The sequence below is a fragment of the Amphiura filiformis genome, chromosome 7 (assembly GCF_039555335.1).
Source record: "Amphiura filiformis chromosome 7, Afil_fr2py, whole genome shotgun sequence".
Classification (NCBI taxonomy): Eukaryota; Metazoa; Echinodermata; class Ophiuroidea; order Amphilepidida; family Amphiuridae; genus Amphiura; species Amphiura filiformis.
Genome location: NC_092634.1, coordinates 18774590 through 18796299, shown reverse-complemented (window position 1 = coordinate 18796299; position 21710 = coordinate 18774590). Strand labels below are relative to the sequence as shown.

Here is a 21710-nt window from a genome sequence, read left to right as displayed (position 1 = left end):
TTACCTAACGTTACGAGTGACCAGAATTATAAATGACTAGACTAGCTAAAACTTTGCTTTATAATCATCAAAAGGCCACACACCTTTTTGACACTAAAAGGTTGTTGCACTTAACTGAAAGTCATTATACGATCTTTTAAAATGAGTTTTGTCTTTTTTTTTTCGAACCTGATTTTTGTAATGTTTACACATGCCCCAACTTACACTCATTGGATTCATCCAAAAGAGCAAGTTTGAATTTAAGTTATATTTATTTAAATCCTCCATAGAACATCACGATTAAGCGGTTAGTAAGTGAGATTCCTTTCTTTTTGACCTCATTAGTTCAGCTTAAAATGATCAGAAAAATGTTTAATAATACTTGATGGCGAAGAATAACCAAATTGAAATTAGATACTAAATCGTATTTTAAAAGGCTTTAAGTACCGAGGGTAATAATTTTGAAAATACAAAGGCTCAGCTAGGGAGCTTGAATTATTTTTCGACGGGGTGGCGGGTGTGCGGCTCGAGCTGACGAAACTATGCCCATTTCTAAGGAGTTTGTTTGATATGAGTCTCTTTTCAAGATTTTCCAAGTATACACATCATTAAAAAAAAAAACGATTTTAGCTTTAAAAATAGTGAATTTGCTGTGTTACTTAAACAATCCGTGTGATATTGTTCTCATCAATTTCGAAAAGAGATTCTCAATAATTTAAGGGTCATTTTCTCTCGATTTCATGATAATTATTCTAAATTTTAAGCTTAAAAATTAGTGAGTTTGCTGTGTTGCTTAGACAATCCGTGTGATATTGTTCTCATCAATTTCGAAAAGAGATTCTTAGTAATTTTAGGGGTCAGTTTCTCTCGATTTCATGATAATTATTCAATTTTGTTTGAATTTGTTCGTCCAACAGTCGTAAATTCAATTAGTATTCTTTTAAGCTTAATATTTTTGAAATTGACTTGTGCTATTACTTTGAATAAGTCTGTACTGGACAATTAAATCAATTCAATTCAATTGAGTTTTAACTCTTTGCAAAATTGGCTATTCCAGTTAAAATCCATACACTCCCCATAGAAGACATGACCTTAATCTCCCACACATATGTATTATATATATAGATTTATAAATGTAAACCCATTTGAAATTCACACTCCTTGTGTGGAAGGTTAAGGTCGTGTCTGCTAGGGGTGTACGAATTTCAACTGGAATAGCACAGTACTGATTGGTGAAAACGATTTACATACATGCTCATCAAAGTCATTATAATCATAAAAGATCCCAAGGTGCGTCCATTCCCAATCTCTATAATGCCTGGCCATGTGCCTGGCTGACAAATTAATTATTATTTATCATTATGTTTATCTATACTTTCTGCGTTTATATCGATTGGAATCAAGGTAGCCGCTCAAAATATTAATTTAAAAACAAGTTCACTTTCTGGCAGGATCGACCGCTAAACAGCCGATAGTATTGCTAATTAGCTTGAATTTACATGAAAATACCTCGGTTGCCCTACATGTGAAATAAAGCAAACCATAGGTATTTTAACGAGAAAATATAAACTTGTTTTATTGAGATTTATATAGTGTTCACTTAAGTGGTAATTAACTTTTTAAGTGGTTTTAGTGGTGGTTTTGATGGTGTGTAGTCAGGACCCGGGAGGAGGGGTACCACATCTTCCATTTTGGTGGGTATGTTCCCCGGAATTTTGAGGTGGTGGGTCAGTCTTTGGAAGCTGACGTTGTACCGTATATACCGGTAAACGGGGGTCTTTTGGAGCTGCAAACAGATAAAAGTGGGTCTTTTGGAGCTGCAAACAGTCACAATCAAGGAACTTTCTGGTTGAAAATCGCCTGAAAAAACAGAAATGTAAGGAAAGAGCAGTTTAGTGTTCTTTTAGAGCTGAAATGATAAAAAGTCAAGGGTCTTTCAGAGCTATGTTTTGGAAACATTCAGAGGTATTTCGGAGCTGCGCGATCCAAACACATGGGCAGCATTCCCGTGTGGTCATTTGTGTTGTTAAAGGAGCATTTCGTGATCCACAGCCTCATACCCACATTTACACACAGGTAAAAATATTGGCTTATGCAACTTATGTATAATCATCCCGGATAATCATGCATAACTCGCAAACACAAAATCGGAACTGAGATTTTGGGAATAAGCTTTTTTTTAATCTCCTAAATATTTCAGCTCAATCCTCTCCAGCCCTACCTCCATTCTCACCTTATTGGTGATTGGCTCAATAAATAATTATATTCTTCTTGTATATCCAATCAGGATGTAGTACTCACCGAGTTAATGAAGAATGCTAAAAATTATGGGCCCTAAAGCTCTATTTGCAAACAGAATAGCTTATTCAAGAGGTTAAGGGCTGGGGTATGAACGTTTGGACAGTATTTATTTTGGGACATTAGAGCACATCAGACATATCGAATTGCATTCTGAATACGAAGAATGTCCTTCTGATATGAAATAATTTTGATTTTTTGAAATTCGCAATTTAATACACATTTTATGGCAAATCATTAAAAATTGATATTTTTGATATTTAACAGTACTCGAAGTAAACTTTACAAATCTGATGATTTATACTTACAGTGTATGTAGGTGGGATGAAAAGCCGACGATCAATTGAAAATTTTGACCTTTCGTATTGGAGATATGGATTTTTTTCCCAAAACACCCAAAAAAAATAGGCCTTTTTGGGAAAAAAATCCATATCTTCAATATGAAAGGTCAAAATTTTCAATTGACCGTCGGCTTTTCCTCCCAGCTACATACACTTTGAGAATATATCATTAGATTTATATAATTTACTTCGAGGACTGTTATATATCAAAAATTTGAAAAATATTAAATTTTTATAATTTGTCATAAAATTTGTATTATATTGTGATTGTCAAAAAATGAAAATTATTTGATATCAGAAAGACATGCTTCGTATTCAGAATGCAATTCGATAGGTCTGAGGTGCTCTCATGTCCCTCAAAAAATACTGTCGAAACGCAATAAACGCTCATTCTAGATCCCTTAAACAAATCCAGAACCATTAACCAGGGCAGCTTGTACTAGGATCCCATATATGAGCTCATCTCTCAGAACGCAGCTCTTTATCTTATATACCGTGTATAGGCGCACCACTACTTATGGTTAATGAACTTTGCCATCGGAAGTGAGACAGTCATTGGCTATGTTGCAGTGATTTAGAACATGCTCAAAATTGAATCACTATTTTAAAATCCTAAGAAATCGCTTTTTGCACCCAAAAATCACCATTGACAAAGGTTGACAATTGTCGATCTGATGGAGAAAAAGGTTGAAAATAGTGTTAACCTTTGTACCTCCATTTTTGAGTAAGAATATAAAATAAATTTGAACGTGCGAATCCAATCTTGCTATTGCATCTCAACAAGCTGACCGGGCATGAAAGTGGCTGTCTGATTGGTTGGTTAGGTTAGCTCCCGGGATGAGAAGTTTCTTAAAAGCCCTATCCCGGGATTGCTGTTCATAATAACACAGCGAGCCAAACGGCGAGGCCGGACGCTTAAAAGTGAAACTCGCTTGTCGAGTAGTCGTGTTCTGAAAACTTTCGAAGTCCCAGCTGAATGGGAGTCGGGTTTCATAGATACTGACATCGATAAAGCAGTTTTGAGACTTTGATTTCGCGTCTGTTTGACAAAGTTTCTCCATATACAATTCTGTGGCATTTGGTGAATTCGCTTTGAACAATTGAACATTTTCAAAGTCATCAAAAAGCACTTTATTGCTTTGCTACGAATGTTCATCTTATAAGTCGCGGCATTACGTTAAAGGCTCGACGCGTTTACTCCTCAGAAAGTTTACGCCTCTGCAAGTTTACGCCTTTGCAAATTTACGCCTCTGAAATTTACATCTTCATAATGGCACCGGATATACAGTTGCACCACGGAGTGCACCAAATCAAAATGGTGCCGCAATCGGTGAGAAAGCACCGTTTTATTGTAAAACGTGTGGCTATTATTATCTTGCTTGGGTTAGGAATCGGCATTGGTATTGGCATTGGATTCGCTGCGTCTAATCCGCCTATTGATGATGATGATGTGGCTAATGAGACCGATATCATAGGATATCAGGCAACACAGTATCAATATAGAGATGATATATCGGACTTGATTCAAAGACAGATTAGCGCCAGAAACATCAGAAATAATCTCAGGTGAGTACACAAATAAGTAAAATAAGATTAAAAAGTGTTGTTTATTGTCTTCATATCTTAATGATCCGTCTTCATAGCAACTTAATGATACGAATTTATAGCAATTAATTTTGACCGTGCTGATCAAGCCACATACATGACAGAGGTTTGAAAATATTTTTTTTAACCATATTATGGTTATAAAAACTATTTTTATCCTCTGAACGCTTTCTTGCGTTAAGGTGAGCCGGAGCGGATCGGGAACTAGCGGTGTTTGCAATCAAATATTGATACAAATTTAATAATGCTGCATGATACTGGGTTCTACAGCAAATCCCAAGGCTTGATATAAGGGGTGTCATTTCCGCCCCATGTGAATGATTTTCTCGGGAGGGAGAAAATGGCAGAAACATTCGTTTTGATATATTATTGGCTTTAACTCAAGAACCACAAGACCTATGGAAATATAAATGCGATTATTGACTTCATTGACTAGAACCTAGTCGTCCGTAAGTAGAACAACTAGACCCTTATTGCTAAGGGTAGGGCTTTGATGAACTACCTACAATCAATAGTGGACATGATGGACACAGGACACTGGTGAATTACCTGATACCAGCAGTAGATGTGGGCATTGATAAACTACCTGATACCAGCAGTAGATGTGAGCATTGATAAACTACCTGATACAGCAGTAGATGTGAGCAATGATAAACTACCTGATATCAGCAGTAGATATAGCGCATTGATAAACTATCTAACTATCTGATATCAGCAGTAGATGTGAGCATTGACAAACTACCTGATATCAGCAGTAGATATAGCGCATTGATAAACTACCTGATATCAGCAGTAGATATAGCGCATTGATAAACTATCTGATATCAGCAGTAGATGTGAGCATTGATAAACTACCTGATATCAGTAGTAGATATAGCGCATTGATAAACTACCTGATATCAGCAGTAGATGTGATCATTGATAAACTACCTGATATCAGCAGTAGATATAGCGCATTGATAAACTACCTGATATCAGCAGTAGATATAGCGCATTGATAAACTACCTGATATCAGCAGTAGATATAGCGCATTGATAAACTACCTGATATCAGCAGCAGATATAGCGCATTGATAAACTACCTGATATCAGCAGTAGATATAGCGCATTGATAAACTACCTGATATCAGCAGTAGATATAGCGCATTGATAAACTACCTGATATCAGCAGTAGATATAGCGCATTGATAAACTACCTGATATCAGCAGTAGATATAGCGCATTGATAAACTATCTGATATCAGCAGTAGATGTGAGCATTGATAAACTACCTGATATCAGCAGTATATATAGCGCATTGATAAACTACCTGATATCAGCAGTAGATATAGCGCATTGATAAACTATCTGATATCAGCAGTAGATGTGAGCATTGATAAACTACCTGATATCAGCAGTAGATAGCGCATTGATAAACTATCTGATATCAGCAGTAGATGTGAGCATTGATAAACTACCTGATATCAGCAGTAGATATAGTGCATTGATAAACTACCTGATATCAGCAGTAGATAAAGCGCATTGATAAACTACCTGATATCAGCAGTAGATATAGCGCATTGATAAACTACCTGATATCAGCAGTAGATATAGCGCATTGATAAACTACCTGATATCAGCAGTAGATATAGCGCATTGATAAACTATCTGATATCAGCAGTTGATGTGAGCATTGATAAACTACCTGATATCAGCAGTATATATACCGCATTGATAAACTACCTGATATCAGCAGTAGATATAGCGCATTGATAAACTATCTGATATCAGCAGTAGATGTGAGCATTGATAAACTACCTGATATCAGCAGCAGATAGCGCATTGATAAACTATCTGATATCAGCAGTAGATGTGAGCATTGATAAACTACCTGATATCAGCAGTAGATATAGCGCATACGGTCGGTCGAAAGTATTGTTTATCTTCTTTATCTTTCTATTGATTAGCCCAATACATGATATACCCCTCTTTGTAACCAGATGCGGCGGAAGCATCAAAATTTAGGGTGTGGGTGATTTTGTTTTAGTTTCACCAGGGATGTCTACTCTCACATCCCTGCTAAAATGAAGGTGTAGATATAGCGCATTGATAAACTATCTGATATCAGCAGTAGATGTGAGCATTGATAAACTACCTGATATCAGCAGTAGATAGCGCATTGATAAACTATCTGATATCAGCAGTAGCAGTGAGCATTGATAAACTACCTGATATCAGCAGTAGATATAGTGCATTGATAAACTACCTGATATCAGCAGTAGATATAGCGCATTGATAAACTACCTGATATCAGCAGTAGATATAGCGCATTGATAAACTACCTGATATCAGCAGTAGATATAGCGCATTGATAAACTACCTGATATCAGCAGTTGATGTGAGCATTGATAAACTACCTGATATCAGCAGTATATATACCGCATTGATAAACTACCTGATATCAGCAGTAGATATAGCGCATTGATAAACTATCTGATATCAGCAGTAGATGTGAGCATTGATAAACTACCTGATATCAGCAGCAGATAGCGCATTGATAAACTATCTGATATCAGCAGTAGATGTGAGCATTGATAAACTACCTGATTTTCCAGTTTTTACTATCAATGGCAAGAAGGTCGATACCACTAACAGTATGAAACTTCTGGGAGTCACAATTCAAAACAATCTCCAGTGGGATATCCAAGTTGGTCAAATGATTACAAAGGCTTCAAAGAGAATGTACATGCTCTATGTTCTTAAGCGATTCAGAGCTTCTGCTAGTGATCTGACCTCGGTCTACCAAATGTACGTGCGTCCGGTATTAGAATATGCCAGTCCTCTCTGGCACAGTAGTATCACTAAACACCAAGCTGACCAGATGGAACTTATCCAAAAGCGCGCCTGCCGTATAATACTCGGTAACCAGTACAGCTCGTATCCAGAGGCTCTGAAGACGATTGAGCTCTGTTCTCTTGTTGAAAGGCGGGAACATCTCCTTAGAGGTTTTGGCGAGAGCATTTTGAAATCAGAGCGTCACAACAGGATGCTCCTTGCTCCCAAAAAGTAAAAGACACGGTAAAAACCTCAGGAATGCTCAACAACTTGACCCGCCTAGATGCAAGAGAAATCGCTAAAAAAAATCAACAATTCCTGCAGTTGTGAATCTTTTAAATTCTTGATTTGTTGTTTGTCAAAATATGTTTTTGTTTAAAATATATATTTCTGTGTTTTTTGATGTATGCATTGTTAACCAGATGTCTCAGTTTCCTGACTGTATTTCTGGATTTTTATACCGTAATAAATAAATAAAATAAATTAATAAATATCAGCAGTAGATATAGCGCATACGGTCGGTCGAAAGTATTGTTTATCTTCTTTATCTTTCTATTGATTAGCCCAATACATGATATACCCCTCTTTGTAACCAGATGCGGCGGAAGCATCAAAATTTAGGGTGTGGGTGATTTTGTTTTAGTTTCACCAGGGATGTCTACTCTCACATCCCTGCTAAAATGAAGGTGTATTTTGCTATTTGATGGGCTAGTGCCCATCAAATGTTGCAATTTTACCCTATTTTGGTCACAAACACGGTATTTTTCTGGCTAAAAAAGGAAAATGCACAGGGCAATAATTATTGCTTTACTTTTTCTTCTTTTAAGATTTTCCTCAATTTTATGCATTTTTATTTCTTCTTCGTAAATCTTAGTTTCAGCCAGATCCACGGTAACTCGATCCATTCAAGTCCATCACTATCTATGCATATATATAGTGAATGATATGCCTAATTGCCTTTGACATGAACTACTGGCCATTTATAGTACTTAATCAAAAACAAATAAAATCGGTACGTTTATAGACACACAAATATGCATCACGTTTTAGCTACACAAGAGTACTAACTTAGCTATAATTGTCATCATTTATTCCCAATCCAAAAATAAAGCTGACCGATCTTAGGAATACGATGGTCAAAGTCCATAGCCGTATCATTTTAGTCGGTCAGCCCGTGGCCTCTTTACTCATCCGATTTACAGCACATTATATTGATGGTATTTGCACATGTTTGAGGAGATATTGACGATGTAAAATGTTAAAAAAGATTACAAACAGGGTGTTCCAAAAATATCTTCGCCGTTTTAAACTGTTTTATCTTTTCTACAAAATATCTTACACGTAATGTCCTTAAATCTCAATGGTAAACATTCTTGACTGATGAGAATATCTGGAAGTTCATCTCCTTAAAAAAAATAAAATGGGACACTGACAAAATATAAATTTGACACCACAATAATTCCACCAGTTTGTTGGCCCTTTTCAAATTATGTACTTTTATATATTTGAATTTCCCTACGATAATCCTTGAGTAAGATATGAATGGTAAAGAAACTTTTGGGATACCTTGTATTTTAAGTATTTCACATGATTCATGGGGTTAATAGATTTCGATATCTTGTCACTGATTATACTGATACGCTCTTTATAATCTACTGCTGATGTTAGGTGGTTTATCAACGCCATATGTCTCCTGCTAATATCAGGAAGTTCATTAATACCTATCTACTGCTGATATCAGGTAGTTCATCAACGCTCACATCTATACTGCTGATATTAGGTAGTTTAATGCCATTATGTCTACTGCTGATATCAGGTATGTCATCTATGCTCATTATCTACTGCTGATCTACTGCTGATATCAGGTCATACCTACTGCTGATATCAGGTAGTTCATCAATGCCTATCTACTGCTGATATCAGGTAGTTCATCAATGCCCTATGTGTACTGTGTTGATATCAGGTATTTCATTAATGCCATATCTAATCATGATATCCGGTTGTTCATCAATGCCCTATATCTACTGCTGATATCAGACGCAGTTCATAAATGCCCTATATTTAATGCTGAAATCTGATAGTTCACCAATGTCCAATATCTATACTGCTGATATCTGGTAGTTTGTCAATGCTTACATTTACTGCTGATATCAGGTAGTTCATTAATGCACACATCTACTGCTGATATCAAGTAGTTCATCAATACCCTACGCCTACTGCTAATATTAGGTAGTTTATCAATGCCCTATATCAGCTGCTGATATCAGGTAGTTCATGATTTCCCCATATCTACTGCTTAAACCAGGTAGTTCAAGATGCCTTATATCTACTGTTGATATCAATGCGCACATCTACAAGATGCAAGACAATTTTATTTCCCATAATTCACAACAAATCACACCAGTATAAATTTTAAAACAAATAAGCAAAGCCAATATCAAACAAACTAATTATGGAGGGGATGACCAGAAGGCCAGTAAGGCCAGAGGAAGTCATCCCTTTAACAAAGAAATAGAAAAGAAGTAAAAACAGACAAACAAACGAGAGACACCACTGCAGCTCATATCAGGTAGTTCATCAATACCCGATTATATATACTGCTGATATACCGTAGTTGATCAATACCCTATATCTACTGCCGATACTAGGTATATAATGTATGCCATATCTACTGCTGATAACAAGTAGTTTATCAATGCTCACATCTACTGCTGATATCAGGTACGGTAGTTTATCAATGCAATATCTACTGCTGATATTGCAAAATCAACCATTATTGGGCAAATTTGCAGCAAAAAGTGGTCATTTTCGTAATTTTGGGTTTTTACTGGGGAAACAGGGGGCAAGAGTTCTGACTGGGGGCATTCCCCATGCCCCCCATGGCACCGCCACTGGCTATTTAAGATCAATTTGTTCAATATCATCATGCCTATAATTGCTGGCATCATCAAGCGTACCAGTTCATACCTTAAATGTGTTTTGTGGCCATCTAAGCATGTGTCGTGGAAGTCACGTTTAGTACCTTTTTAACCAGCTAAGTAGAATATTTTCCAAAGCGTGTATACTTTACTAAGAGTAACGGGCCAATTGACGCCCGCCCATAAGTGACCATAAAATATGTGCAATGCATATGGATCGTGACCTGAATGGCAGAGCCCTGAAATATGAGAGGATGGGTAATGAAACACTGTGGGCCGAAATACTCTCATTTCAAACGGCGTAGTTAACTCTTTGTGTGACCTCTATTCAATAATCACAGCTCAAGGTTTAACCTCAAGTTGTGGAGTATGAGTTTTTGTACCCAATACATCCAGAGACCACATTATGAATGTACTAACATATTGGGTGCAAAGAAATCTGTAATGAAAGATGAGTACGTTTAACTTATTGACGTGCGATCGTATGCATTTTGGGTTTTAAATGTTGGGTGTAATTTCTGATTCACTACACTGCAAATGTTCCCGAACACGTGACGCCTCTCAGACGCGTCCGAGGTGTTCATAATTGTTTCTTTAGAACACTAGTGTATTTGAAAATATGATAAGCCTTGCACATTAGTGTTCTTTTTAGTATAATGTAGAACACATAGTATTGATCAGACGTGTCACAAGTGTTCTGAATGATTATATTGAATACTGGTGTTCAAAAATGGAACGCATGAGCAGATAGAGGCGTTGGAGAGCTGCGACGTGTCAGCGAGAAATACACGGTGCTCCTTTGAAGGAGGGATATAAGTAACAACAACAATAACAACAATGGCGATGCAACGTGCAAACGCTTCCGGGATACGCTATAACAAACTGTCTTTTCCAAGACAAATGGGATGATAGTGAGAGTAAATTCGAAGGATTTAGAGAAGAATGAAATTCAGGGCAACTTTGGGAGCGACTCGGAGCCCGTATATCTGTTGATAGCGATGAACAAGCAAAGGAGAGACACAAGCAGGTGACTATCATAATGGCCGAGCGATTTTAATCGCATTAAAATGCGTTGCGCTGTCAGCCGGGAGATACGATCGGCGAGGGTTCGAGCCTTGGGCTTGCCTTAGGTGAAAACTCTCTGATTTCATCGGAATTCTTCGGAACACCGCCATTATCTTGTTTATACTACCATGCATTTGTTTATTGTCGAGTAATGAGATTTTGAAAATGTATAAATAAAGGTTGAACACCAGCATTCTGAAAATCAATGTTTGAACACGTGTCATGTGTTAAAAACCGTTACATTTCTTTCATGTGTCCGAGGTGTTCATAGATAGTAATTTTGAACACCAGAGTTTAAAGGATTAGAACATGTTACACTAGTGTTCTGAGGTAATAACACCTGTGTTCTCTACATTAACACGAGTGTTCTCTAAATAAGTTGAACACGTGTCATGTGTTAAAAAACCGTTACATTAATGAACGCGTTCCATGTGTTCTGGCCAATTTACAGTGTAGATAAAATAGAGCTTAGAGCTAGAGGTGAACAACCTTACTTGGTCATGTGACGTGGTATATCAAAAGAGACACTTTTGGACAGGTTATCAATTTTGAGTGTTATTATCTTAAATATAGAGATATTTTGCTCCACAATGCAGTTTTCCCTAATGAAATCGGACATAACTAAGCGAAGATATTGAGTTCGTAAGATATTGAGTTCGTAAGTTATGGTATTTTAAAATTGGAAATTGAGATATCGGCCTTCAAAAATATTATTGGCAATGTTGAGAGTAGGAATGACCTTGAAAATGTCTGAAAAAATACCAGAGGCCAGTTATATGAAACTATCAGACAATATTTCAAACATTATTAACATCACAAAATTGAAACAAACCCAAATTGTGAAAAAAAAATCTTTTGCTATTTCTCTATTTACGATCCTGCCCAAATCATGTGTCTCCTTTCGATATACCACGTCACATTCATAATTATTTGGTTTGTATAGTAAAACCGGGTTGTTATAAAGAACTTTAATACATGTTGATCATGTTGATTTTACATTTAGTTGATTTGTCATGTTTGACATGTTAAAAAGTTCCCTTTTTTCAGAATCTTGGTTAACAGCGACCACTGACGGGGTCAACGCGTACCATAAACTGATCAATGCCATCAGGTCCTTCTTAGTAGGACAGAACCCTAGACTCTAACAAATGTGAGAACACTTGTGTTGGTGAGACCAACTCTTGGGATTAGGTTCAAAGAACACACTAGAACCGCAGACCTCTAATGACAGCGGTCGTTGAGCACACATCTGATCATGGACACGACATCAGTCTTGACAATGCGCAAGTCATCGGCAAGGAAGGTCATTTCTGGAACAGGAAGATCAGAGAAACCAGAGAGATCAAGACACAAAAACCTACATAGAGACGTCGGACCTACCCGTCATTTGCGATGATCTACTGACATCTCAGTGACCACCCATGGTGATCATGTGACCGGAGGATCGTAAACACCACGCTGAATGAAGGATACCAATGGTTATCTGTTAGTTCTGTCCATTGCTCGAGCACCGTTTCTCGAGCACAGACTCGGGGAAATCTGCCGTGATGAATGCTTTCGAGGATTCCAGTCCTCGAGTTTTTCCCCATAGGGGATTTCACAAGTTCCCCGTGTGGTGCTCGAGCTCTACTGCCGTGTGAACGCTATAATTTGGGATTCTCGAGCACTGATGACCTGTGCATGGTGGTGTAGTTCCATTGCTCTACGGTACATTGAATCTGGAAATTTTCTTAAAATCAGCTAAAATTGCCCAAAAATGCTCATTTTGTGCCTCAATTCAGAAAAATATGGTGAACTTTTGAGATTTTAAAATGCATACTCGACCTTGTTTAAATGTGTCTGCAGGTTTTGTTTCAAAAATCTCTAAAGTATACCACATTTTTCTGAAGTGAGACACAAAAAGACGTGGCTCACACAAAAGTGCTTGCTTCCGATCCCTGTAGGTATATTCGTCTCAGCATTGAATATTGCAATTGTCGCTCATTCTGCCTCTTCGTTCTCAAGAACATCATCACCACTTTCCATCATGAATTTAAGTACAAAGATTTTGCGTTTTGGAGCTGTGTTTGTTTTTGTTTTTTTTTTTCAAAATTTATTGATTTTGACAAAAACTTGTTGAAAATAAATTACAAAAAATCGCAAATTTTTGCCAGATTTTTCAAGCTTTCGGTGATATTTGAGGGTAATTTTAGCCTCCGGGAAAACAACAACAACAACAAACAAACGTTGGACTCTAGTCACTCTACACTCGCCCAAAAGTTGCCACATGTTTCTTATGATGCCAGTTATATAATCAAGAGCTTTTGAGATGTCCTCAGAGAAAGGTCAAGCCGTGTCGGGGATTCTCTTTTAAGTGCGATTATATATTTTCTCACACACTACATAAGACTTTTATTGTATAAACGCAGGGTTATTTTATTGAACAGGAATAATCTAGCAGTTAATTAATATAATTGATCATCTTACAATAATTTCACGGCAAAAGATATTATTCAGAAAAAAAGAAAAAAGAAATGCGGTAAAATTGCACCCAAAATGAAATGCGCGCGGCCTACTGTACAGGAATCAAATCTATTTTGTTTCAGGCTAATACGAGTAAAATGTCACATTTTAGTCTATCCGTATACGGGGACTTGTAACTAATGCAATTGAAAAAAGGTTCATATCTACTATCAACACTGCGGTTTTTCCCTTTTTTGACCATTTTTTTCTTGTGAAAAAACATCCCAGGAAAAACATCCAATGTTAATTTTATCAACTCATCCTTCACTTTTAGGGTTAGGAAGACAAGTTGACTATATTTTATAGGCCTAACACGTATTTGACATTTTACAATCAATCAATCAATCAATCTCTATTTTCGTCAATCTCATATAAACAGAACAGCAATCTTACTTGGAAAAAAATATGGGATAGGTTGTTACGACTGGAGTTCATAACAATTAGTATGTGTTTAGGGGGTTCACCGTCGGACAAGTTTAGAACTGTCAAGCTTTCGCCAGGAGTAGCTCTGACTCCTTCAGGACAACGTACATAAGAACGAGACATGTAGGCCGCCCTTGTCTACTGATGGCTCTGAAAAGAGCCGCTCACTGAAGAATGTCCCTTGTCAACAGAGAACCAGCAGACCTCGCCTATCTGCTAAAGTTAAAGGCTCGGTGGCTGTGGCTCTGAAAAGAGCCGTTCACTGTATACTGCTTCTTGTCAACAGAGAACAAGCAGACATCGCCTATCCGCGCCGCTGATGCAACTGCAGAGAGTTTGCAACAAAGTGGGTTGTCCCGTACATCTTTGTGTGATTATTGAATAAATAAATGGATATTTATTTATTCATTTACTTGGAAAACTACTTTTAACTTTTACTTTGCATGCTGACATAGCTTTGGTCTATATTTTATAGCCCGAATGGTCTAACTGCACGTATCCGACACTTAACTTGGAAAACTACTTTTAAATTTTACTTTGCGTGCCGACATAGCTTGGGTCTATATCCGACACTTTACTTGGAAAACTACTTTTAAACTTCACATTAAGGGATGTGCTTTGATGGTGGCGGATAAGTAGCTAGGCCTACAGGTTATCATTTATTGCATATTTTTGTCTTTGAAGTGTATCAACTTCTTCAACGTTAAATTTATAGATTCACTAATCCTGAGTTCATAAATCTTTTTTTTTACTCAATAAACAAGATTTTCCCTGAAATGCTGAAATCTTATGAACACAATACGAGACACACTATCCCAACACCTGAAGACCTGGAACAAACACGTTGTGGCTACTATAACCAGTATTTCCTGAGTGGTTAGGAACTAAGGGAGTGATCCCCCCTAAAAAAGTGTGTTCCCCCTTTTTATGGTCTAAAATTTTTTGACCCCCCTCCTTCATGTCCTAAAAAAGAAACAAAAAATATACATCATTAACAGTGGCATAGATTTCTTGGAAGTCCAGTGAATCCAGCACCTTTTGCCGACAAAATAAGTTTATGTTACAAATTGTCATATTGAAGCTAAACTGGTTTTGGAAAAAAATTTGGAATGTACATGCCTTCTCGTACATTTTACCCCGGAATTTTACCCTCAAATTGTTTTGATCCCCCCCCCCTATTAAGGACTGAATTTTTTTTGGATCCCCCCTTTTTAGGACTCACATTTTTTTGATCCCCTCCCCATATTTTCCAACCACCCACCAAAGTATTTATGAACACTCCTTCATATTTTGAAGATAATTCTTGACCGATTACAACTAAAATTATGTTACTCCTAGTAATCTGGGATTACTTCTTGTGTATGTTTCGTTATACATAAACATCAAAATAAAAAAGCCTTTTGGTGAACACTCACACCCGCCCACATGCACATAAATAAATAAAAAAATAAAAAAATAAACAAAAAATAAATAAATAAATAAAATAAATAAATAAATAAATAAATAAATAAATAAATAAATAAATAAATAAAAAAATAAAAAAAAAAAAAAAAAAATAAATAAACAAAAATAAAAAAATAAATAAAAAAGTAAAAAAAATAAAAAAATAAAAAATAAATAAATAAAGTAGATATATGGCGTTAATGAACTACCCGATATTCGCAGTTGGCATTGATGAACTACCTGCAGCAGTAGATATATGGCATTGATGAACTACCTGATATCAGCAGTAGATATAGGGCATTGATGAACTACCTGATATCAGCGGTAGATATAGGGCATTGATGAACTACCTGATATCAGCAGTAGATATAGGGCATTGATGAACTACCTGATATCAGCAGTATAGATATATGACATAGATGAACTACCTGATATCAGCAGTAGATATATGGAATAAATAAATAAATAAATAAATAAATAAATAAATAAATAAATAAATAAATAAATAAATAACATCTCCCTCATTATAGTAAGGCCGTATAAAATTAATGTTTTGGTTCTCGTCCAGAGGATTTTCATGAATTGATGAGGGAGGGAGGTGTTTTTTTTTTTTTTTTTTCAATGTAAAATTAGCATTGTCAGTAGTTTTCGGTCTTCTCCAACAGTGCTCGAGGAAACGATGAGGCCCTTTTTTTTTTTTTTTTCAAATGTGAGATTCTGAGGATAAACCCCTAGAGTACCACAAAAAGACTTGGAAGTGATGCTTGTTCTTTAATAAACTTATTTATATGTATGAAGATTTCATAAATCATTCCAAAGTCTAAAAAAAATGAAAAATCTAAAAAAAAAAAAAATCTGACAAATCCCAGAAATTGAGGAGGGAGGGACGAGAACCAAAATATTAATTTTACACGGCCTAATATAAAGTCTTGCCCTTTATGGTTTACCCACTTTCAGACCCACTTTTTTCAGTATATTGCCTGGAATTGTGTATAAATGCGATGTACGAAAAAAACATGTCTAAAACCCTCGGAATGAATATGCCAGGAAGGGGCGACGGCCTTTAGAGTATGCCACATATTTTTTGAGATGGGTTTTTCCCTGTCTTCTTGACCTACTTCTCGATACCTACTTCAAATCATATCGACCGCTAGAATGCACGTATTGACCGAGATGACACTTAAAATGCCTTAAAACAGGGCAATCTAACGATGGTATGAAAGTAACACATGGTATGTAAATAAAAGTACCCTGGAAACTTTAACCTGTGATTGGTCTGTGTGTTTGTTGGATTTTGCATGGGTATTACATGTATTACAGTTCCATCCGTTTTGCTGCTGAAAGTCAATAACATCAAAACATTTGTCTGGTTTACAGTATCCTGTATTTTTGTAGTAAGGTCTACTCAGGCGTTAGCAGGGGGCGTGGAGGGCTTGAACCCTCACTCACAAGCTTCACACTGTTAGAAATCGTTACGTTTTTGTTAAAATTCTTTGGTATTTTTTTACGGAATTTCCGTAAACTCTATATTTTATTTACATTCCGTTACCCACAAATGCAGACAGACACGTTGTCCTCCTTCTCTTTCCTTTCCCCTTCTCCCATGTCTTATTCTTCAAATGTTTGGTACAGCTTTTGGGGCAATCTTTGGCTATACAGTTTTTGTATTTATAATTTTCAGTGGCGTAGCGTCATAGGGGCACGGGGGACGTTCCCCCAATCGATCTGAAATTTTAAAAATCCCATATTGCCGAAAAACGACCTATGGCCCTAATCAGACCCGGTGCCCCCAATCATGGTCGGTGCCCCCCCACACATGTATATTTTGTAGACTTTGGAGACATAACGTTTGTGATTAGTGTGTCTGGAAAAGATTGTTTCATCCCGTGAAATTTATGGGTATTTGACGGGCTGTTTATGTTCCCTTCAACAAATACCGATTACTTTTTGTGTGATGTTTAATCACGATGATATAGCTTAGGCAAAAGACCTTTAGACTTGGATGTGTTACAGATTCATCTATATATTTGACCTATTATTTTTGCGTGTATTTTCTTTAAGGAATTTGTATAAAATTGACGTAAGATTTTTATCGGTGTATGCCTCAACTTTTAGTGAGTTTCAATTTTATTCACAAGCGGTTCTGTCTACAGTAGTTCTATCAAATATTTAAAAAAAATGTACAGCGTTAGGGACCATTCACAAACACTCGTCAGAAGGGCAGTGTATTTTATAGGGCATTTATGAACTATATACCTGATATCATCAGTAGATAGTATGGCATTGATGAACTACCTTATATCAGCAGTAGATATATGGCATTGATAAACTACCTGATATCAGCAGTAGATATGTGTCATTGATGAAGTACCTGATACCAGCAGTAGATATATATAGGCATTGATAAACTACCTCATATCAGCAGTAGATATATGGCATTGATGAACTACCTTATATCAGCAGTAGATATATGGCATTGATGAACTACCTGATACCAGCAGTAGATATAATAGGCATTGATAAACTACCTCATATCAGCAGTAGATATATGACATTGATGAACTATACCTTATATCAGCAGTAGATATATGGCATTGATGAACTACCTGATATCATCAGTAGATATAGGGCATTGATGAACTATCAGCAGTGTATTATAGGGCATTGATGAACTACCAAATATCAGCAGTAGATATATGTCATTGATGAAGTACCTGATATCTGCAGTAGATACAGGGTATTGGTGAACTATTTGATATCAGCAGTAGATATAGTGCATTGATGAACTACCTGATATCAGCAGTAGATATAGGGCATTGTTGAACTATTTAATAACATCAGTAGATATATGGCAATATAGATATATGGCACTGATGAACTACCTGATATCAGCAATATAGATATATGGCATTGATGAACTACCTGATATCAGCAGTAGATATAGGGCATTGATGAACTACCTGATATCAGCAGTATATTGTATTGATAAACTACCTAATATCAGCAGTAGATAGGCATTGATACCAGCAGTGTATAATAGGGGATTGATGAAGTACCTGATATCAACAGTAAATATGTGGCATTGGTGAACTACCAAATATCAGCAGTAGATATATGTCATTGATGAAGTACCTGATATCTGCAGTAGATACAGGGTATTGGTGAACTATTTGATATCAGCAGTAGATATAGTGCATTGATGAACTACCTGATATCAGCAGTAGATATAGGGCATTGTTGAACTATTTAATAACATCAGTAGATATATGGCAATATAGATATATGGCACTGATGAACTACCTGATATCAGCAATATAGATATATGGCATTGATGAACTACCTGATATCAGCAGTAGATATAGGGCATTGATGAACTACCTGATATCAGCAGTATATTGTATTGATAAACTACCTAATATCAGCAGTAGATAGGCATTGATACCAGCAGTGTATAATAGGGGATTGATGAAGTACCTGATATCAACAGTAAATATGTGGCATTGGTGAACTACCTAATACCAGCAGTAGATATATACCATTGATGAACTACCTGATATCAGCAGTAGATATGTGTCCTTGATGGACTACCTGATATCAGCAGTAGATATAGGGCATTGGTGAACTATTTTTGATATCAGCAGTAAATATATGGCATTGATGAACTACCTACTATCAGCAGTATATACCGTATGGCATTTATGAACTACCTGATATCAGCAGTAAACAGTAGATCTAATCAGCAGTAGATATGTGTCATTGATGAACTACCTGATATCAGCGGTAGATATAGGGCATTGGTGAACTATTTTTGATATCAGCAGTAAATATATGGCATTGATGAACTACCTACTATCAGCAGTAGATATATGGCATTGATGAACTACCTGATATCAGCAGTAAACAGTAGATCTAATCAGCAGTAGATATGTGTCATTGATGAACTACCTGATATCAGCGGTAGATATAGCATTGGTGAACTATTTGATATCAACAGTGGTCAATAAGATTTAGAATGTTTTATACGTCAGAATGTAGGCATACCGTATATAGTTAATGAACACCCAGCACCTGGTAAAATGGTGTTATAGTTTGATGTCTAATAATTAGTCATATGTTTGTAATTTATGACAAGAATGCTAAATGTTGAAGTCCTGCATGAGTTGTAAGCTTGTAGTCGAATGGTTTAATGGTTAAACAACAATACTATTTAGAAATAATTGGGTAATTTCATTGAAGCTTGTATAGTAGTTATTAGCAGGTACACTGATAAAACAAACACAAAACAAACACACAAGCTAGCGCTACACAGCATAATGTTTATACATTTCAATAAATCCAAATGTTTTTGGAATAGCTTGCAAAACCTTTAACATGCAGTGTACCAAGCTGTACCAATCCTAGCAGATCAAATGTTTCAATCAAGCATCTATAGGTTCTTTAGTGAAACCTACACTCGACTTTATTACAAATGACTCCGAAATCAGCTGTCTACTTAACACGTTACACCTTAAATAATTGCCCCTCGTGGTCGACATTTACAAACGTAAAGTGAATAATGACCATCAAATGAGGCTCTACTTCACTTTACTACCAAGTAATAAGACAGTATATGTCAATGTATTAGCTAACAAATACCGCTTTTTCACTTAGAAGGCAGATGATATTGAATCAGTCGCCTCACAAAGTCAGAATACAGTATCTTTAACCTCTCCACAACTGCAGACAACAAGTTCCAAATTTTCTTTAAAAATTCAAAAGTTTCAGAATTGTGCATATTCATGACCATAATTGGAATCAGCGTATAAAATGCATTAAAATGAGTACAAGCAAGCTCAGTATTTGTTCAGTTGTTCTTGAGATAGCTTTTGATATTTTGAGAAAATATCTCAAAACTTGGATTTTTTTTTTTATGTTGAAACCTATCGTCAGCACAGAGAACATTGAGTATACAAAGTAGTAGATACTTCGTTTCTATCTGGGATGATCAATGCTTTCACGAAAACAAACATATCGTCGGTTTTCCTTACTTCGCTTGTGCTATATATCTATCTATATATCTCTAATAGATGGACTAGCATATAGCGACAACCCAAGGCGATAATTGCTATACATGTCCCAATGTTTACTCAAACTTTTGTTACTCGCGCTAAATCAGTCGTATGTCGGACAAAATCAGGTCTCATTTTGTCTATTTAGTCTTGCAATTTGCAGGTAATATAATTACAATACTAGACACTACATTTTGAATGAAGTGTCACACTTCTGAAGAAATTCAATGAACATTTCCATGTTGGTGAAAACAAAATGCTGACAGAAATTGAACTCATTAATTCAGTTTATCAAAATCGATTACAGCGACAAATGACTAATTTTTACATAATCACGTCAAATGTTGCCCATTTCAAAGCGACTATACGCCGACTATTTGAAAAAAGTTCCAAAAGATTCTTTATTTGTACTCTCACGAGAACCTTTCATGGTTCTTAAAAGGAACCATTGAAGGGATCTTTGGTCACTCTGAGGAACCTTTTTGGTTCTCTAAAGAGGCTGAAGAACCTGTAAAAGTTCTCAAAAAGGTTCTTGATTTTTAGGAGCCGTTTTGACGGTTCAAGACTTCAAACGTGAGGATTCTCACTGCATGGAGGACATTAGAATCATTTTAGAACCTGTTTTGCTTTCTAAGCGTCTACATCGCCTACAAGGTTCTGATGCTGAAGCAATTAAAGTTACAATACCGTAAAAACTCGATAGTTAGCATATGTGCTTACTACCGAGCGCTTTTAAAACATGCAAACATGAAGAGCCCCATCCACAGAAGTGCAAATGGTTTTGAGCAAATCATCGATACACATAGTTATATACAAACAAGTAAACCTGCAAATATGTGTCTCAACCCTATTAGCTCCGGTGGTAAAGCGCCGGACTTTGATACAATTTCATGTTTTTAAAAGCGATCGATAGTAAGCACATTATGCTAACTATCGAGTTTTTACGGTAGTTTATCTTAAATGAAGAAGGGGTATGGGGTAGGCCTTATAGTAGCGACTTCTGAAATGGGCTAAAATCCTCAATTCTATGGATTCACTGTTAATCGACGACCATTTTCGCAAATTTCTTTGAAAATCTGCTGTCAGCTAAATAACCTTTATTCAATTTTACGGTTATTTAGCCGGCAGCAGATTTTCCAAGAAATTTACACTGGCCGTTTATTAACAGGTAGCCCTTAGCTGTGCATTAAAAAGTTGTGAGATATATTGTGTTAACTATATACAGTACAGAGGTAGTATAGCAAAATAATTAACCCTAGCCAATTCCATTTGAA

At 36.3% G+C, this 21710-nt stretch overlaps 1 protein-coding gene across 1 annotated transcript in view; it reads left to right on the top strand.

Annotated features, from left to right (window-relative positions):
* The first annotated feature begins 3888 nt into the window (after positions 1 to 3888).
* LOC140157693 (N-acetylated-alpha-linked acidic dipeptidase 2-like) overlaps positions 3889 to 21710 on the top strand; it is a 30826-nt gene continuing 13004 nt past the window's right edge. Inside the window, exon 1 of the mRNA XM_072180933.1 lies at positions 3889 to 4184. Coding sequence (XP_072037034.1) covers positions 3889 to 4184 — 296 coding nt within the window. The remainder of the gene's footprint in view (positions 4185 to 21710) is intronic.